Raw genomic sequence first — 18,420 nt, 5'->3', positions numbered from 1 at the left:
CCAAAGCCAGAAAGTATTGGCTTAAAATAAAGGAATTGAACAAATTATAGAACAAAAGATCAAATTGAATTATTCTTACTGGGCATATTAGGTGAAAAAATGTGTTAAAAATTCAATATCTAATATTACATATACTAACCACAACAAGAATCATATTTGCTCAAAATTGGAGGCGGAATAATATCCCCTCAGATGCAATAATGATAAGAAAGGTACTTGAGTGTGCAGAGATGGATAGGTTGACCATGGAACTGAAGGATAGAGACGAATTGGAGTATTATAAAGTGTGGAGTAGAGGGCATAAATGGTTGGACAATGGACACAAAAATACTGTGTAAGAATTAAGTATTATCAGGACTTCCTGTGGTGATGTCATCATGCTTGGAGTTGAAGAATGGGAGCTCTCCTGACCTCTAACTCTAACTTCTTCGTTTGGGCTCATTTTTGAGTGCTGTGGATCCTGGAGGAACAAAAGATTAAGGGGAAAACTCTGAAGATGCTGGGGGTGATAAACCCACTAAACGGACAAGGAACTATCCTGCCACTTCGTCAGGACCGGTGCAATGGTGACCGCATAAGAAGGAAGCAGAGAGAGAAAGCAGTTGAAATCGAGACATCTGTTACTATTATTGACAACCCAAAGAAGAGAAGGACAACACCTAACTGGCAGAGAGGGTGAGCTGGAAAGAAGGAGGCTCTGGGAAGGAGATCTTTCAGATTTTTGCTGAAAAGCTGTGAGAGCAGAATTACTGAGTTGGAATTGATGGCGTAAATAACTTGAACTAAATTGGCCAGAGGGAGAACAAAAACCCGGCATGGACAACAGGAGTAGGACATAGCAACTGCTGAGAAGACGTGCAAAGCACAGAAGGATTGTTTAACATTCGGGTTGTTTGTTAACTTGTTGACTTTTTTCTTCTTGCTCTTTTGAAATGATTAGAGGGCTTCGTTACCTACCCCCTCTGTTTTCCTTTGTCGCTGGACTTGTTGCATTAACTGATTGACACTAACAGTGATACTGAACAGAGGGTGACACCTAGTGGATCAAAAATTTGAACCCTGCGATCTGACGTAAGAAACCTTAATGGTGACATAAGCTGATATATATGCATAGAGAGAAACTTATTACTAGAATTGAATACCCATATAATTGATACAATTGAGAGATATCTATTTGTATAAGATAACAGTGTGATATGTAACGCTAGGATATATAATAATTAAGGATCAAAATAGAATGGAAAAATACATAAGAATGTGTAGATATTGAAACGTGATATCAAGGAAGGTTAATTATTGCTAAATATTGAGATATATAATTATTGATAATATTGATATTGCTGATAAAGTAGAAGTAAAGTAGAATTTATATGCAATTGTGGACAAGAATAAATAGGGGGATAAGAATGGCAACTTCAGCAAAGTTAGTAAAAAAAACCACACCTAATATGATTTCGGCAACACCCCCCTCCTCAAATCAAAGATCAATTGAGAGCGCATTGGGGCTGGAGAAAGACAGAACGATGGCAGGAGCAATGGGGCCAGCACCAACAATGCAGAGTATGCAATTGATGCTCCAGATGTTACAAGAGACACTGATGAAAAACCAAGAAGTGATGGCTACAAATCATGAAGAGACAAGGAGGAATCATGAAGAAATGAAAAAGGAAATGGGAGAATTGAAAGGAAATATTAAAACCGTGGATGACAAAATTGAAAGGATACACAATACCTTAGCAATCAACGAACAGAAAATCCAGAACATCGAAACAAAAATAGAACAAACAGATGAGAAGATGGAAAAAATGGAGCTGGAATATAGACAAGTTAATAAAGAACTAGAGTTATCAATAATTCGACTTGAAAATGAAAGAGCTGCATTCTATTTAAGATTCCAAAACATACTGGAAGAGAAAGAGGAAGACCTGAAAGGAAAAATGAATGGAATCTTCACTGATATTCTACAGAGAAAAGAACAAGAGTTGAGAGGGGATATTGATGAAGCTTATCGTGTGCATACTAATTATGCCAGAAGACATAGGCTCCCGAGAGAAGTGCATGTAAGATTTGCCAAAAAAACAACTAGAGATGAAGTATACAAAAAAATCAGAGAAGGGACGATTACATACCAGGGAAAAGAGCTGATCACGCTTAAACAGATTCCACGGAGAATTCATGAACGATGTAGACAATACCAATTTTTAACAAATCAGTTAAATAAAAACAGAATAATGTACAGATGGTTGGTACCAGAAGGGATACTGGTGTCTTGGCAAGGAAAAAGGTATAAGATAGAGAATATAGAAGAAGTACAAGAATTCTATGAGAAATACTGCACAGGGGAAGAAGAACAAGGAAGTAAAGAGGGCCTAGAAAGTAGAAGTCAAAAGGAAGAAACATCAGAAGATAACAAAAGAAACAGGAAAGAAGAACAGAGGTAAGAAAGAGAGAGAGCAGAAAAGGAGGGCGCGAGAGGGAAAAGTCAGATACAAACTAAAAGCAACAAAAATACCCCATCTAAAGATGGACCAGGAAATAACAATTATTTCAACGTCTTAAATGGACTGAACGCACCAAAAAAAAGAGCACAGATGTTTAACAAACTTAAGAAACTGAAGATAGATATAATCTGCATACAGGAAGTACATATTAAAAGGGAACATAAGAACTTACTGGAAAACAAAAAACTAGGGAAATTATACACAGCACTAGCAGAAAAAAAAGAAGAGGGATAGCAACCTATATAAAGGAAAAAATAAATTCCAAAGAAGTCTACTCTGATGAAGAAGGCAGGATACTAATGACTGAATTAGAGAAAACAGAAAAAATGATAATTAATAGTCATATATGCACCAAATCAGAAACAAGAGGAATTCTGTAGGAAACTAGACAACAAAATAAATGAATTAGAATATGAAAATATTTGCTTAATTGGGGATTATAATACAATAGTGGATTAAAAAATGGACTATGAATGCAAAAATAAAAATAAAACAAATCCTTTTTTGAGATGGCAATGGAATATAAATTACATGATATTTGGAGAGAAAGGCACAAAACAAGAAAGCAATATATCTTTTATTCGAACCCCCACCAGTCCCTATCAAGAATTGACATGGCTTGGATTTCATCTGATCTATGCAATCAAGTAGACGAAACTGAAATAGAAGTAAATGAGTGGGCAGATCATAATCCAATAAAATTAAGATGGAAAGGTCAAAGAAGAAGAAAAAGACGGATGATGAATTCAAATATAGTAAATGAAATAGAATACACTCAAATGCTGGAGAAAGAATTGAAACAATTTTTTAGAATAAATAAAAAAGAAGATACCTCAATTCAAAATCTCTGGGACACTATGAAAGCATGCATAAGAGGCCTTACGATTGCCTACATGGTGAGAAAAACTAGAAAACAAAAAGAGCAAAAAGAATGTATGCAAAAGGAACTTATAGAAGCCGAAGATGAACTACAGAAAGACCCAAAGAATAAAATTAAAAAAGAAAAAAGAGAGATAATTAAACATAAGATCAACTTAATAAATCAAAAGGAATTAGCGCAGAAAATTAAAGTGGCCAGACAAAATTACTTTGAACAAGCCAACAAACCTGGACGATGGCTGGCATACAGACTGAAGAACGAAAGAGAAAAAAGGATGATATATCAATTAAAAGATGATGAGGGAAGAATTCAATACAAAGCAGAAGAAAAGAAGAATATTATTCATAAATACTTTACAAAACTATATGCACAAGATAGTATGGAGGAAAACAAAATAAAGCATTATTTAAACACAGCAAAGATAACACCAATCTCAAAAGAGCAAACGGAGATGATAAACAGGCCAATAACGTTAGCCAAAGTGGAACTAGTCTTGAAAAACCAGAAAAATAATAAAACCCCAGGACCAGATGGAATAACGGGGGAGCTATACAAATATAATAAAACAATATTGGAAGAGTTAGGGGTGGAAATGTTTAATGAAGATTTAGGAAAAGCCAAGATACCGGAATCATGGACAGAAGCAATAATATCGCTGATCCCAAAAGAAGAAACCAGCCTACAAGAAATTCAAAATTACAGGCCAATTTCATTACTAAACTCTGATTATAAAATATTTCCAGCAATTATAGCAGGAAGAATTAAACAGGTTTTAAATGAACGAATACACCCAGATGAAAACGGATTTTTATCTCACAGACACATTAGAAATAATACGAGAATCATTCTAGATAAAATGGAGTACTACGAGGCGCATCCAGAAAAACAAATGATACTGGTTTTCCTTGATGCACAAAAAGCATTTGATAACGTAATCTGGAAATTTATAATAACACTATTGGATGAGACGAAATTCGGAGAAAAATTTATAAAAATGATAGAAAGATTTTATAACAATCAGACAGCCAAAGTTCTGATGAATGGAGAATTAACAGAAGATTGAAGTAAAAAAAGGAGTCAGACAGGGATGCCCCCTCTCTCCTTTGCTGTTTATATTGAAATTTTATTAAATGAAATTTGGAAGGACCAGGGAATAAAAGGTTTAAGACTCAAAAATGAAGAATATAAGGCCCAAGCCTGTGCCGATGACTTAGTATTTGATCTAGAGGATGCATTAGAATCCAGTCTGAAATTAATTCAAAAATTAGAAGAATATGGCGAAGTGGCAGGACTAAAGATCAATAAAAACAAAACAAAAATGATAGCCAAGAACATGACAAAAAAGCAAGAAGAGGAACTGGAAGTAACAACCAGAATGCAAATAACTTAAAAAATGAAATACTTGGGGATCTGGGTGTCGGCAAAATGTTCCACAATGAAAGATGATAACTATAATAAATTAGTGATACAAATAAAGAAAGAGTTAGAAAATTGGAAAAATATTCAACTATCACTCATGGGACATATAGCAACAATTAAAATTAATATTTTACCAAGAATCTTATTCCTTTTGCAAGCCGCACCCATTAATCCGGGTAAAAAATTATTTCAAGAATTAAACAAAATAACCACCAGGTTTATTTGGCAGGGACGAAAAGCAAGGATTAAACTAAAGTCAATGCAAGACAGCAAGGAGAGGGGAGGTTTAGCATTACCAAATTGGGAGCTGTACGCATCAGCAGTATTAATAACATGAGTGAAGGATTGGATAGAGCTAAAGAATAAAATAATTTTGACCTTGGAAGGCCATGATTTGCAAGCAGGCTGGCACACATTCCTATGGGATGATAAAAATAAAAGACACAAATATTTTCAAAATCATTTAATTAGAAGAGCGTTATTGCAAAAATGGCTCAACCCCCCCCCCCAAACTATGTGAAAATTCCGAATTGGCTATCACCGACAGAAAGGATGACCCATCCAAACTTTATAGATTTGAACAAAATGCTAAGATATAGAGACTTAATTGATAGACAGGGAAACTTAAAAACAATTGAAGAATTGGCAGAACAGAACATGAAAATTGACTGGCTAACTTACCTTCAAATCAAAACTAAATACAATAAAGATATCAAATTATATGACATTGAAACAGAACCACACGAATTGGATAAAATTATTCCAAGCTCAGATAGAAAGATGATAGGGAGAATATATATATTTCTCCTGACGTATAAAATGGAAGAGGAAATTGTGAAAGAACAAATGATAAAATGGGCGCAGAACTTTGAATATAATATTGAATTAGACAAATGGGAAACATTTTGGGGAACAAACTTAAAAATGGCACTCTCAATTGCATACAAGGAAAACCAATAGAAAATGTTTTATAGATGGCACCTGGCACCAGCAAGGATAGCTAAAATATCAACAAATACCTCCTCAAAATGTTGGAAATGTGAATTGATACACCTATTACCATTTATGGTGGACCTGTGAGGATGCTAAACAATTTTGGAAAAAGATCAAAAATTGGCTGGAGGCAATAATGGGGGTCAAAATAGAATGGAAACCTGAAATTATTTTATTAGGAATAATGTCTGCGAAATACAAAAAATAAATCCAGTATTTAATACTACATATAATTACAGAGGCAAGGATTACTTTTGCCCAGAAATGGAAAAACAAACTAACTCCAAGTGAAGATGAAATAATAAGAAAGGTTATGGACTGTGCTGAAATGGACAAACTAACTAAAGAAATTCAGAGAAAAGAAGAATCAGAATTCTACCAGATATGGGATAAATGGTATAGGTGGATGGAGGAAAGAAACAAGAATCAATGAAGGAATGTAACAAAATTCAAAAATAATAGTTATGAGTAAAATAAGAAAGTTAAGAATGGTGAAACTCAAATGAAATACAATTGAATGAGAAATAATATAAGGTGAGTGCTATCGATTGATAACTGCTATTATAAACAACAGGAAGCTCCTGTTTGCATTGCATTGTGTAAATGTGTTGTACGTCTAAGTTTTGTGTGTGCACATTTTATATGTTTGTTAATAAAATTGAAAAAAAAAGAATTAAATATTATCTACAACAAATATGAAAACATTTTGGACTGCTTCCGGTTGTTCAGAACAACGGACATGTTCGTCTGCCCTGCGCTCTCTTGGTGGGCTCCCCTCGGCTTGGGGGGGCACAGGGTACCTTGAAGGGGCGCCCTGCCTTAGGGGCTGCTCGTGGGGGTCCCCTGGATTGGTGGCAGCCGCGGGAGGGTATCCGGCATTTCCCCAGAAGCCGAGAAGTGAGAGGGGGTGCACGACAGAGCTCCTACGCTCCCGCGCGCTTTCGTTTCAAGGCAGCTGGATGATCAACAATTTGAAGGCTACAGCTGAAGTGCGGTGAGATGGGAATCCTCCCCAATTCTCCTTTTGATATTTAAATGAAAGAACATCAGCTTTCTAAAAGACTTTCAATCTTCTCCTGTGAAGTGTGATTGGAGGGAGGGGGATTCCCCCCCTCGGAAAAGCGGCTTTGGATTTATCTTCTCTCTTTCGGAGGAGAGAGAGTTTTAAAAGGAATCACACTCATTATAAGCAACAGCAAAATGACTTTCTTATTGCAATTGTGAAAGAAAAGTGATGATCAGACTTCTTTAAAAACTTTGAAAACTTTTGACTTGTTGCTTCCTGATCTCCGGTGCTGGCGAAGCAAGATGGCACAGTTCCTCCGTCTCTATGCTCTTTGAAATTAGACTCCTCTTATGAAAATTGCTGGCATTGTACTTTTGCCTCCGTGACTCTCAGAAACATCTCTTGCTTCATAGTATCTTGGATCTGGAATAACTGATTTAATTGACTGGATTTGAACTATATAGAAGGTCTTTATTCCTGTCTGGACTGTCTGCCTCGTGGTCTCTCTTGGTTGTGTCTTTCCACAGTCGCCATTTCTTTCTATGGACATAGATATCTCTGAGGTTTTTTTTTTTTTATGATGTCTCCAAAGAAACCACCACCTGGGAGGCCAGGATCTGCTCCAGCATCTTCAACATCCAGCCCAATTGGACAACAGTCACTAACATCGTTTCTACAACCTAAAGACCCTGAAGAGGAATCAGTAACTCACCAGCTGCTTCAAAAGATTTTAAAAGGGCAGGATGAACTGAAAAATCAATTGAGAGAAATGAATGAACAACTCAGGGAAAATCAAAACCAAACTGCACAAAACAAGCAAAGACAAAATGTTCTGGAGGAGGGGACAACTGAGATGAGGGGGGAGGTGAGGGTGGTCCAGAGAGGAAATTTAGAACTTGAGAACCACATGATAAAAATGGAATTTGAAAGGATGTCTTTTTTCCTTAGATTTCAAAACGTAATTGAAACTGACAATGAAGACTTGAAGGAGATCATGACAACAATGTTAGCTGAATATATTAAAAAAGATAAACGGCAGTTAGGATGGGATATTGACTTGGTTTATAGAGTTAATTCAGCTTATGCTAGAACACACAAAGTTCCAAGAGAGGTTCATATTAAATTTCTTAGAAAGGCTACAAGAGATGAGATTCTGGGGGCACAAAGGGGGCAAACATTAAAATACAAGGACAAAGAGATAGCCATCCTGAAACAAATCCTGAAGAAAGTAAGAGATAAGAGGAAAAAATATTCACCATTAGCAAAAAAATTATTTGATAAGGGATTCTGGTTCCGGTGGCTAATGCCAGAAGGTATGTTGATTTTCTGGGAGGGCAGCAGAGTTAGAATTAATACAACTATGGAGGCAGAGGCCTTCATGGAAAAAAACAAAGCTCTCCTAGACAAAGTGTAAGACAGTACACAAGATATGAAGGAAGGAGGGGCCGAGGCTTTGATGGCAGGCGGGGGGGGGGAGGCAACAATGAGAAAACTCAGATCATAAAAGTAAGTTACAAAAACATTGCAATTGCTGATACAATGAATCTTAGTAAATGATTGAAATTATTGAAAGATACAATGTAAAAATAAGCTGTCAAGATTTAGTTAAGCAGTAACATTTTGTTTATCATTTTGTAAAGGTTATGAGACTTGGGGGGAATACCATTTTCTGCATGATGTAGCTGTCAAAATTTGTACCCATATCCATTACCCCTTTCCTTAAAATTTTGTAAAACCAAAAAAAAACCTTTTTTTTTCAAAAAAAACAAAAACAAATATGAAAACATTTTGTATATTTATAAATATTATTATATTCTAAGCAACTATATAATGTAGATTACATGAGGGAATTTAGAAATAGAGCTTATGTAAATATGAATTATATTAATGATATTGATATGGAAATGCTGTAATGAGTAGAAATTTGTGCCTTGTTTTTAATGTTTAAATAAGTTCAATTAAAAATATTTTAATTAAATAAAAATAATCATCCGTAGGCTGTTGATTTGAGCTCTGAGCTTGGCAGTTTGCAAATGTTTCATCACCATTCAAGGAGAGTAGATCGGTAAGTTTTGAATTTAAAATTTAAAATGCACTAACGATGTCTCCTCTAATGGTGATGAAATGTTTGTAACCAAATTGCCAAGCTCAGAGATCAAACCAACAGTTTAACAATCAAACCTGGTTATTAATATTCAAACGCATTTCAATAAACATCCTGTCTTCGACCCTTGTAATTCTTAGTTCTATTCTTAAATCTGAGTCAGTTTTATTAGAATAGAATCAATCTTAGAATAGAATAAAAGAGTTGGAAGGGACCTTGGAGGTCTTCTAGTTCAACCCCCTGCTTAGGCAGGAAACCCTATGCCACTTCAGACAAATGGTTATTCAATTTCTTCTTAAAAACCTCCAGTGTTGGAGCATTTACAACTTCTGGAGGCAAGTTGCATCTCTCCTTAATTAGTTTCCACCCATTGCTTCTTGTTCTACACTCAGGTGTCTTGGAGAATAGGTTGACTCCCTCTTCGTTGTAGCAGACCCTGAGATATCGGAACACTGCTATCAGGTCTCCCCTAGTCCTACTTTTCATTAAACTAGACATACCCAGTTCCTGCAACTGTTCTTCATATATTTTACCCTCCAGTCCCCTAGTCATTCTCTGTGCTCTTTTTTGAGTTTCAACATATTTTTTTACATCCTGGCAACCAAAACTGGATAAGTATTCCAAGTGTAGCCTTATCAAGCTTTATAAAGTAATATTGACACTTCATGTGATCTTGATTCCATCCCTCTGTTTATGCAACCTAGAACTGTGTTGGCTTTTTTGGCAGATACTGATCACAGCTGCCTCATATTTAAGTCATTGTCCACTAGGAGACCAAGATCCCTCTCACAGTCACCACTATTGAGCAAGGTACTACAAACAGTGTACTTATGCATTTTTGGTGGGGAGGGTTTGCCTAAATGTAAAACCATACTTCTTTCACCATTGAATTTCATTTTCTTAGATAGTGTCCAATGTTCAAGTCTGTCAAGATCCTTCTGGATCTTAAGTCTATCTTCTGCAGTGTTGGCTATTCCTGCTAGCTTGCCGTCATCTGCAAATTGGAAGAGTTCCCCATCTATCCCATTGTCCAAATGTTTGATGAAGATGTTAAAGTTGGCCTGGCTCAACTTTGATCCAACTATATCGCTCCTGACGGGTTTTTTATTTGGGGTATTTTAATTGCATTCAATTTATTTAGGGGTTTTTAAACATTATGTTTTTACTTGTTTTTATCTATCAGTTCACCTCCTCCTTGTATATGTCGTATATATGTCTTGGTATATGTTTTGTTATATGTATGTCGATATATTTATTTCCTATGTTTTGTTGTACGCCGCCCCGAGTCCTTCGGGAGAGGGTGCGGCTAAGAAATAAATATTTATTATTTATTATTATTATTATTAAAGAGTACTGGGGCTTAAACAGAGCCTTGGGGTACCCCACTGCATACTTCTCTCCATGTTGATGCAGTTCCATTGAGGACCACATGTTGAACATGGTTGGGCAACTAGTTACGAAAGCAACTGGTGGATTATCATCTACTCTTATCTACTTTTATTATTATCTCCTTCTATTTCTCTTTCCATATTGCTTCACTGAGATATATAGTGATTTCATTTATTTTTTCCATCACTTCATCTCTCAGAGAGCTCTCTTTCTTTTGAGTTGTGAATGTAAGAAATGTCTATACAGATACTTGTCTCTCTATCATTAAGAAATTAACTTGTTTGTATCTCCCAAATCCTATGGGACTCCAAGGCAAAACATTAACCTGACCATGATAGCATTGTTAATGTTTTCCATGACGTTCAAACTAGAAATCCTTAAAAAGAGTGGTAGATATTACTGTCTATCACTGCCTGAAAAAGAGCTGATGAGGTCATGTCAGGCTGTTCTACTTGGGCACCTTCAAGAATCATGTTGCAGACAGGGACATTTGTATACCAAAAGAAGACTTCTATGGATAATGGTAGCATTATGGTATCACTGTTGACAGTAATGCCCCAAGTGGCATGCCAGGATCCTAATGTTCAATGTGAACACGACGAGCCTGCTTCATTGAGGACTGCATGTTGAGTTCAGTTGGTCAGACAGTTACAAATCTATCTGGTGGATTATTATCTATTCTTATCTACTTTTATTGTTATCTAATTTCTTTTTCCATATGTATGCACTGATAAATATACATACATACAGTGATTTCATTGATTTTTCCCATCACTTCCTCCCTCAGAAGGCCTTCAATTTTTTAGTTTTGAATATAAAAAAAAACTTAATACAGATAATTTTCTCTCTATATTTATAAAATTGATCCTTTTGAATCTTCAAATCCTATGGGACTCCAAGGCAAATTAATAGCCTGACTATGACAGTCTTGTTAATGTTTTCCATGACTTTCAAAGTAGAAGCCGTTAGAACTCTGTGAGTATAAACAGTGGTAGATATTACCATCTATCTCTGCCTGAAAAACAGCTGATGAGGCCATCTCAGACTGTTCTACTTGGGCACCTTCAAGAATCATGTTGCAGACAGGGCATTTGTATACCAAAAGAGGACTTCTATGGATGATGGTAGCATTGATGGTATCACTGTTGACAGGAATGCCTCAAGTGGCATGCCAGGATCCTAATGTTCAATGTGAACATAATGAGCCTGCAACTATACGCTATACATATCATCAGCTTGGAGAAGTTAGCATTGGTAGCATCATTTCTGTGATCTCGCCATTTTCTGATACCCCTGATTTCAGTCGACATCCTTCTCAGGAGGTTCAAGACGGACTTATGTAGGTTCCTGATTGATTGCTTTTTTCCAGCTCTGATTCCAATTGTTGAATTATATGATGCTCAATTTTTTTTTCACTCTCAAAATCCAGAAACACCCATTTTTGAAAAATGGGATACCTTGATGTATTTTCAATGTAGGTCAAAAGTCTATTATGACACCTTATATCTAATTCAGTCTACATAGAGAATATAGATTTGTGTACATGATGTACATACAGCTAAAATTTGAAGAACCTTGATTAGCTATGATTAATATTTAAATTGCCATTACTGGTAGAAAAATTGAGTTTCTTTCTTTAAGGTATAAGTCTGGAAGATTGGACATGCCATCATCTGAAACAGACTCTTTTCAATGTGTTATGTAATTCTTGTTACAGAATATTTTATCAAAACTACCAGCATCTTCTGGCTTTAGTGTTTGCCATCAAGGAGATCAATGAAAATCCTCAGATACTGCCCAATGTCACGCTGGGCTTTCACATCTATAATAGCAATTTTAGTCCAGGTTGGACTTACCTCGCTTCCATGGGGCTTCCCTTCGCCCAGGGCAGATTCATTCCTAACTACAAATGTGGGGTTTCCAAAAATCTGGCTGCTGTCCTTGTGGGCCCTGACATGTGTCTCCATGGGGCAACTATTCTGAGCATCTACAAAGTTCCTCAGGTAAGACTGAAGACTGACTAGATTATATACTCCTTGCACACAGCTGGTCATTTGCATTCTTTTAGTGAAGTGTTAAGGCCACCTGGAGATTTATCTGTGGCCATCAGGGTCACCTGATTGGGTGTGGAACTTTCTTGGAATTGTGGAGAGGACTGGGCTGTAGATTGCAGAAAGATGATGTTGCATCCCTCCCTCTCTGTTGAGAGACAGTTTTGACATAGGGGGCATCTTTGACCCATTTTTCAAATCAGTGGTTCTCTTTATCCAAAATCAGAAATTTGCTACCTTCAAAAGAGTGGCCTTTTGTGTTCTAAATGCAGATCCACTGACGAATCTAGTCCTGATGTTTTTGTTCTCCTATGTTGTGCTATGTGTTAACTCTCTGCAAGAAATATATTAACCACCATCCAGTCAGAGCTGAAGCAGCACTTTGGATGAGAAGTGAAACGTCATCAAAGAAAAACCAGAAAGTCCAGTTGCCTTTTGAAAAAGCAACTTTGGGAAAACCATGACCTGGATGTTTGAGGATCTCCATAGACATTCGGAAATAAATGAAAATATTTGGAGCATGTTTTAGTATATAAGCTCAAGGACACCCTACGATTCAATTGTATGTACACATTTTCAGAGGCTCACAACAATCTTTGTTTTTTACTTCCTTTAGCTGACCTATGGTTCTGCACCAATGATAGATAAAAAGACTCAAGCAGTTTTCCTCCAACAAATGTTTCCAAATGAATCCCACCAGCATACTGCTCTTCTCCAGCTATTGTTGCATCTTAGGTGGATCTGGATTGGAGTTCTTGCTGTAAATGATGACAATGGAGAGAAATTTGTCCATGAGGTTCTTCCCATGTTTTCCCAGCATGGCATCTGCTTTGATTTCATACAATACTTTCCTTATGTAGCTTTTTACATTGATTATAACCAAGTAATAGATGATGGAGTCCAAATATACCAAGTTCTCATGAACAGCACAGCCAATGTCATAGTCTTATATGGTGAAAGTAGGTCCATAACTTTTCTGAGAATGTACTTGCAGTTTGGAGAAGTGGATGATATACCAAAGAAGACAAAAATCTGGGTGACAACCGCTCAGGCAGAGTACACTTCGATATCCTTTCATAAATCATGGGATATCCATTTCCTGCAAGGGGCTTTATCCTTTGCAGTTCACACAAAGGAGATTGAAGGCTTTACAAAGTTTCTTGAAAGCATAAGTCCAATCAACAACCAGCATGATTATTTTAGGAAAGATTTCTGGGAACAGGCATTCAACTGTTTCTTCACCAGTCCTGAAACTGATAACAAATGTACTGGACAGGAGAGACTTGAGACCCTTCCCACATCTGTCTTTGAAACATGCATGAGTGGCCAGAGCTATAATATTTACAATGCAGTCCATGCTGTGGCACATGCTTTACAATCTTTGTATTTATCAAAGTCCAGGCAAAGAATATTAGTGAAAGAAAGAAGGCAGCAGTTTCCGAATCAAGTGTTATGGCAGGTAAGATCTAAAGCAGAGAACTGCACCATATTTTAGGACAATGATATGATGAAAAGACTAGTGAGTTAATGAATTGGAATATATATATATATATATATATATATATATATATATATATATATATATATATATATATATATATATATATATATGTGTGTGTGTGTGTGTGTGTGTGTGTGTGTGTGTGTGTGTGTGTTTGTGTGTGTGTGTGTGTGTGTGTAGGTGTGTATGTATGTATGTATGTATGTATGTATGTATGTATGTATGTATCTGTGTTACAACCCCTGGTATGCCTAAATATGGGGGGAAGGTCACTACTCCCTCTTTCTGTCCTTCGGCTCATCACAGAAGACCATGCAGGCAGAAAACCATATTTTTATTTTTAATGTTGCCTTTTTATATTTGTGTTGTATTTGTACTGATAAATAAATAAAGTCTCCCTTTATTTATTTATCAGTACAAATACAACACACACACACACAAACACACACACACACACACGTGTGTGTGTGTGTGTCCACCTGCCTGTCTGTCTGTCTGTCTGTCTGTCTGTCCGTCCGTCCGTCCGTCCGTCCGTCCATCCATCCATCCATCCATCCATCCATCCATCCATCCATCTATCTATCTATCTATCTATCTATCTATCTATCTATCTATCCATCCGCTATCTATCCGCCATTATGTGCTGGATCAGAGATTTGGTAACCTTTTGTTCTAGATTTGATTGGAATGTTTGCAGTGAATCATACAGACCTTTTTGTATGCCAACTTTTCAAGGCATTTCCTGATGAAGATGTGCTTTGTGAATCACATCATAGACTTTCCAAAAGGCTCACTTTCGTTCATGTACTGCTCAATATTTCTTTCTGCTAGGCTTATTCTTCACTCAGAAGTCATTTTTAAAAACTCTGCTTTTATGCCACTAAAATCTAATGTGCTATGTTGTTTATGGATACTTGTTAACTCCTGTTTATTCTAGAAGGAAACAGAAAATATGTTGGATGTGTTCTTTTTACATTCTCTGTTCTCATTATTATAATATATTTATTATGACCTACTCTTGTTTTTCCTTGAATAAAGTGTCAGTAAGTGGGAACGAAGGAGGTAGTGGAATACCTTGTAGAAACCAAGCATGTTTTAGAATGTAATTTATGGATTTTGTGGAAAGTATTAATTTATCTGTTCATTTCAAATAATTTTGTATAGCTGATACTGTATATATTTGCTCCAATTGCCACCTGAAAAAGTCCTGATGAAATTGTCAAATTTATGAAGATCATAATGAAAAAAAAATGTTAAGAGAAAACAAACATCTGCACTTTATGCACTTTAGCAATATGGATAGTCCCTAAAGGCAATAGAACAGCTTCCCTGTTATAATGCCCTACTTTCTAGCCATTTGTAGGGAATGTTCTCTGACATAGTAAAATAACTTGGTGAAGAGAAAATTGAAATTTTGAGTCACTTTGGGTCACCTCTAAGATGTAGGTAGATATTTCCACACTTGCAACACCATAACCAGGCAATAGAAAGAATGCCAAATACAAGTTTCTTACTAGCTGCCACTGACCTTCTATAACTGAATTATTTAATGAAGACAAGTACTGAAGATCTCTAATTGAGATCATTGTGAGCAAAATCAATAGATAGATAGATAGGTAGGTAGGTGGGTGGGTGGGTGGGTGGGTGGGTGGATGGATGGATAGACAGACAGACAGACAGACAGACAGACAGACAGACAGACAGACAGACAGACAGACAGACAGACAGAAAGACAGAGAGAAAGAGAGACAGACAGAGAGACAGACAGATAGATACATACATGCATAGATGGATAGACGGATAGATGGATAGATATTATGTATATATGGTTAATTCACAAAGAGTACAGGCGTGAAATACACACATACACACACACACACACACAGAATCAAATAATATTCTATGTTTATACATTTTCAATGTATTGTATTTATTAATTTTTGCTTCTATTCTTGTTTCCAAATGTTTGTTGCATTATTTGTTTAGTCCTAATCTACAACTAAAATAAATAAAAGCAAACTAGCAATGTCCAGTATAAATCCTCCCTCCCCTCCCTCTTTTTATCTCTATCATGTATTACAGCTTCATTCCTTTCTAAGAAGTGTCTCATTCAACAACAGTGTTGGTGAAAAGATCACTTATGACAAAAATGGAGAATTCATTGGTGGATTTGATATTACCAACTGGATCACATTTCCAAACCATTCCTTTATTAGGGTCAAAGTTGGAAGAATAGATCCCACAGCTCCACCTGACAAATTCTTCAATATCTCTGTGGATTCCATCACGTGGCCATTAGGATTTCCTCAGGTTAGATGTATGAATCATGGCTTCTCTGCCTTCATTTACACAGCAAAAAAATGTCCTTCTATTGATGTAAAATTGATAGCACCATCTCTTGGGTTAAGCTCTGTAAAAATCCCACTGGAAAATGTAAAAAAAACACTTTTACATTTGAAATATTTGGTATAGAATTATTAATCACAGTTTTCCTTATGACCTCTCATATGGATAATGCCTCAACATGGAGCTGCCCTTGAAGAGAGTTCAGAAACTTTAATTAGTGCAGAATGCAACAAAGCATCTAGTCCAGTGATGGCTAATGTTTTCATTATTGCGTGCCGAAGATGTGTGTGCATGCACCTCTAATGCAATGAGTGCATGAACCTCTGCCTGCCCCACCCCTAAGAATGCACTTATGACTTCCCTGTGTTACCCCTGCCCCCCTGGACATGTGCACATGTGTTTCACAGGCATCCTGCTGCCCCCGCACATGCATGGCAGAGACCCAAAAAGGTGAATGCAAATGCACAGTGGAGCTGAGATGGGGTAACGGCTTGTGTGCCTGCGTGCCATAGGTTGGTCATCACAGATCTAATCATTGACTACTAGGTTATTTGTCATATGTAACATGACTATTCTCTGTTCTATTCTATTCTATTCTCACTTGGTTGCCAATGTGCTGCCATTTGCAATTAAAGTTGCTGGTGTCAGCTTTAAAATCCTTCATGGATTAGAACAAGATTACCTGAGAGATCATCTATCCCCAGGTATTGCAATCCAATCCAGCCAAGAATGCTTAAAGCCTACAAAATGTCCCCTTTCTCCTGTAGTACCCCTCAATGGGATTTGTTCTCTCTGGTGGTCAAGATGGCCCCAATCATGCTGGCCTTTTCTAGGACCCTAAAATTCTGGTTTTATGCACATGCTTGCAGCTCGTACTGTTTGAAGGGAAACTTTACTTAGTTGTATGAGTGATATAATTGTAACTTTTCTTGGTTGCTTTGCACTTATATTCCTATATCAAAAACATTATGATTTTTATTTCTTGATAGGCACCACCTTGTTCTTTATGTAACGATCCATGTCTGGCAGGATACAGCAAGGTCAAGAAAGAAGAGAAGTCATTTTGCTGCTATGATTGTCTTCCATGTCCAGAGGGAAAAATATCAAATGAGAAGGGTAGGGAGATTCAAGATATAATGGGGATAAGGTTATAGTACCTATTATTGTTGCAACAATTGCCACCTCAAATGGCCCTGATAAAAGGGTCAAATTTATGAAGATCGAAGCGGAGAATGAATTAAGGGTTCAGTATGTCACTGTGTATAAGCCATAATATAGAACTCTGTTTTGTTCTTTTTCAGACATGGTTGATTGCTCTCTGTGCCCAGACGATCATTTTCCAAACCCTGAAAGAAATATATGCCTTCCGAAGCAGATTAGCTTTTTATCCTATGAAGAACCTGTGGGGATCAGTCTTACCACCCTTTCTCTCTTTTTTTGTTTTAAGACTATTTTGGTGCTTAACATTATCATTAAACATAAAGATACTCCCATTGTCAAAGCCAACAATCGGAATCTCACCTATATGCTCCTTGTTTCTCTCCTACTTTCCTTCCTTTGTGTGTTTCTATTTATTGGGCAACCAAACAAAATTCTGTGTCTCCTTCGTCAACCAGCTTTTGGTCTCATCTTCTCTGTGGCAGTATGTTGTGTATTGTCCAAGACCTTTGTAGTGGTTCTAGCCTTTATGGCCACTAAACCTGGCTCCAAACTGAGGAAATGGGTGGGTGGAAGAATGGTTACTTTTATTCTTTTTTCCTGCTCCCTTGTTCAAACCACTATTTGCATAGTATGGTGGACAGTTTTTCCACCATACCCAGATGTTGATATGAAGTCAATGTCTGAAGAAGTCATCCTGGAGTGCAATGAGGAATCGATCATGTTCTACTGCGTTTTGGGATTTATGGGCCTCCTGGCTATGATCAGCTTTTCTGCTGCTTTTCTAGCTAGGAAGTTACCTGACAGTTTCAATGAAGCCAAATTCATCACCTTCAGCATGTTGGTCTTTTGCAGTGTTTGGCTTTGCTTTGTTCCAACTTATTTAAGCACAAGGGGAAAATATACGTTGGCTGTGGAGATCTTCTCCATGATCTCCTCCAGTGCTGGATTATTAGTGTGTATCTTTTTCCCCAAGTGTTTTATCATTGTAATTAGACCTGAACTGAACGATAAGCATCAGTTAATGAAAAGAAAATCATAAATCACCTTTCTATAAATATGTGGCTGATAA

General features: G+C 36.8%; 1 protein-coding gene across 1 annotated transcript in view; it reads left to right on the top strand.

Annotated features, from left to right (window-relative positions):
* LOC309401282 (uncharacterized protein) overlaps positions 1–18,390 on the top strand; it is a gene marked incomplete at both ends in the record, with an annotated part of 34,420 nt that extends 16,030 nt beyond the window's left edge. Inside the window, 2 exons of the mRNA XM_081970350.1 lie at positions 12,010–12,295; positions 17,638–18,390. Coding sequence (XP_081826476.1) covers positions 12,010–12,295; positions 17,638–18,390 — 1,039 coding nt within the window. The remainder of the gene's footprint in view (positions 1–12,009; positions 12,296–17,637) is intronic.
* Between the last annotated feature and the right edge of the window lie 30 nt (positions 18,391–18,420).

Source organism: Natrix helvetica (genome assembly GCF_964273705.1).
Source record: "Natrix helvetica genome assembly, chromosome: Z".
Taxonomy (NCBI): Eukaryota; Metazoa; Chordata; class Lepidosauria; order Squamata; family Natricidae; genus Natrix; species Natrix helvetica.
This window is presented reverse-complemented; position numbering and strand designations above follow the sequence as displayed.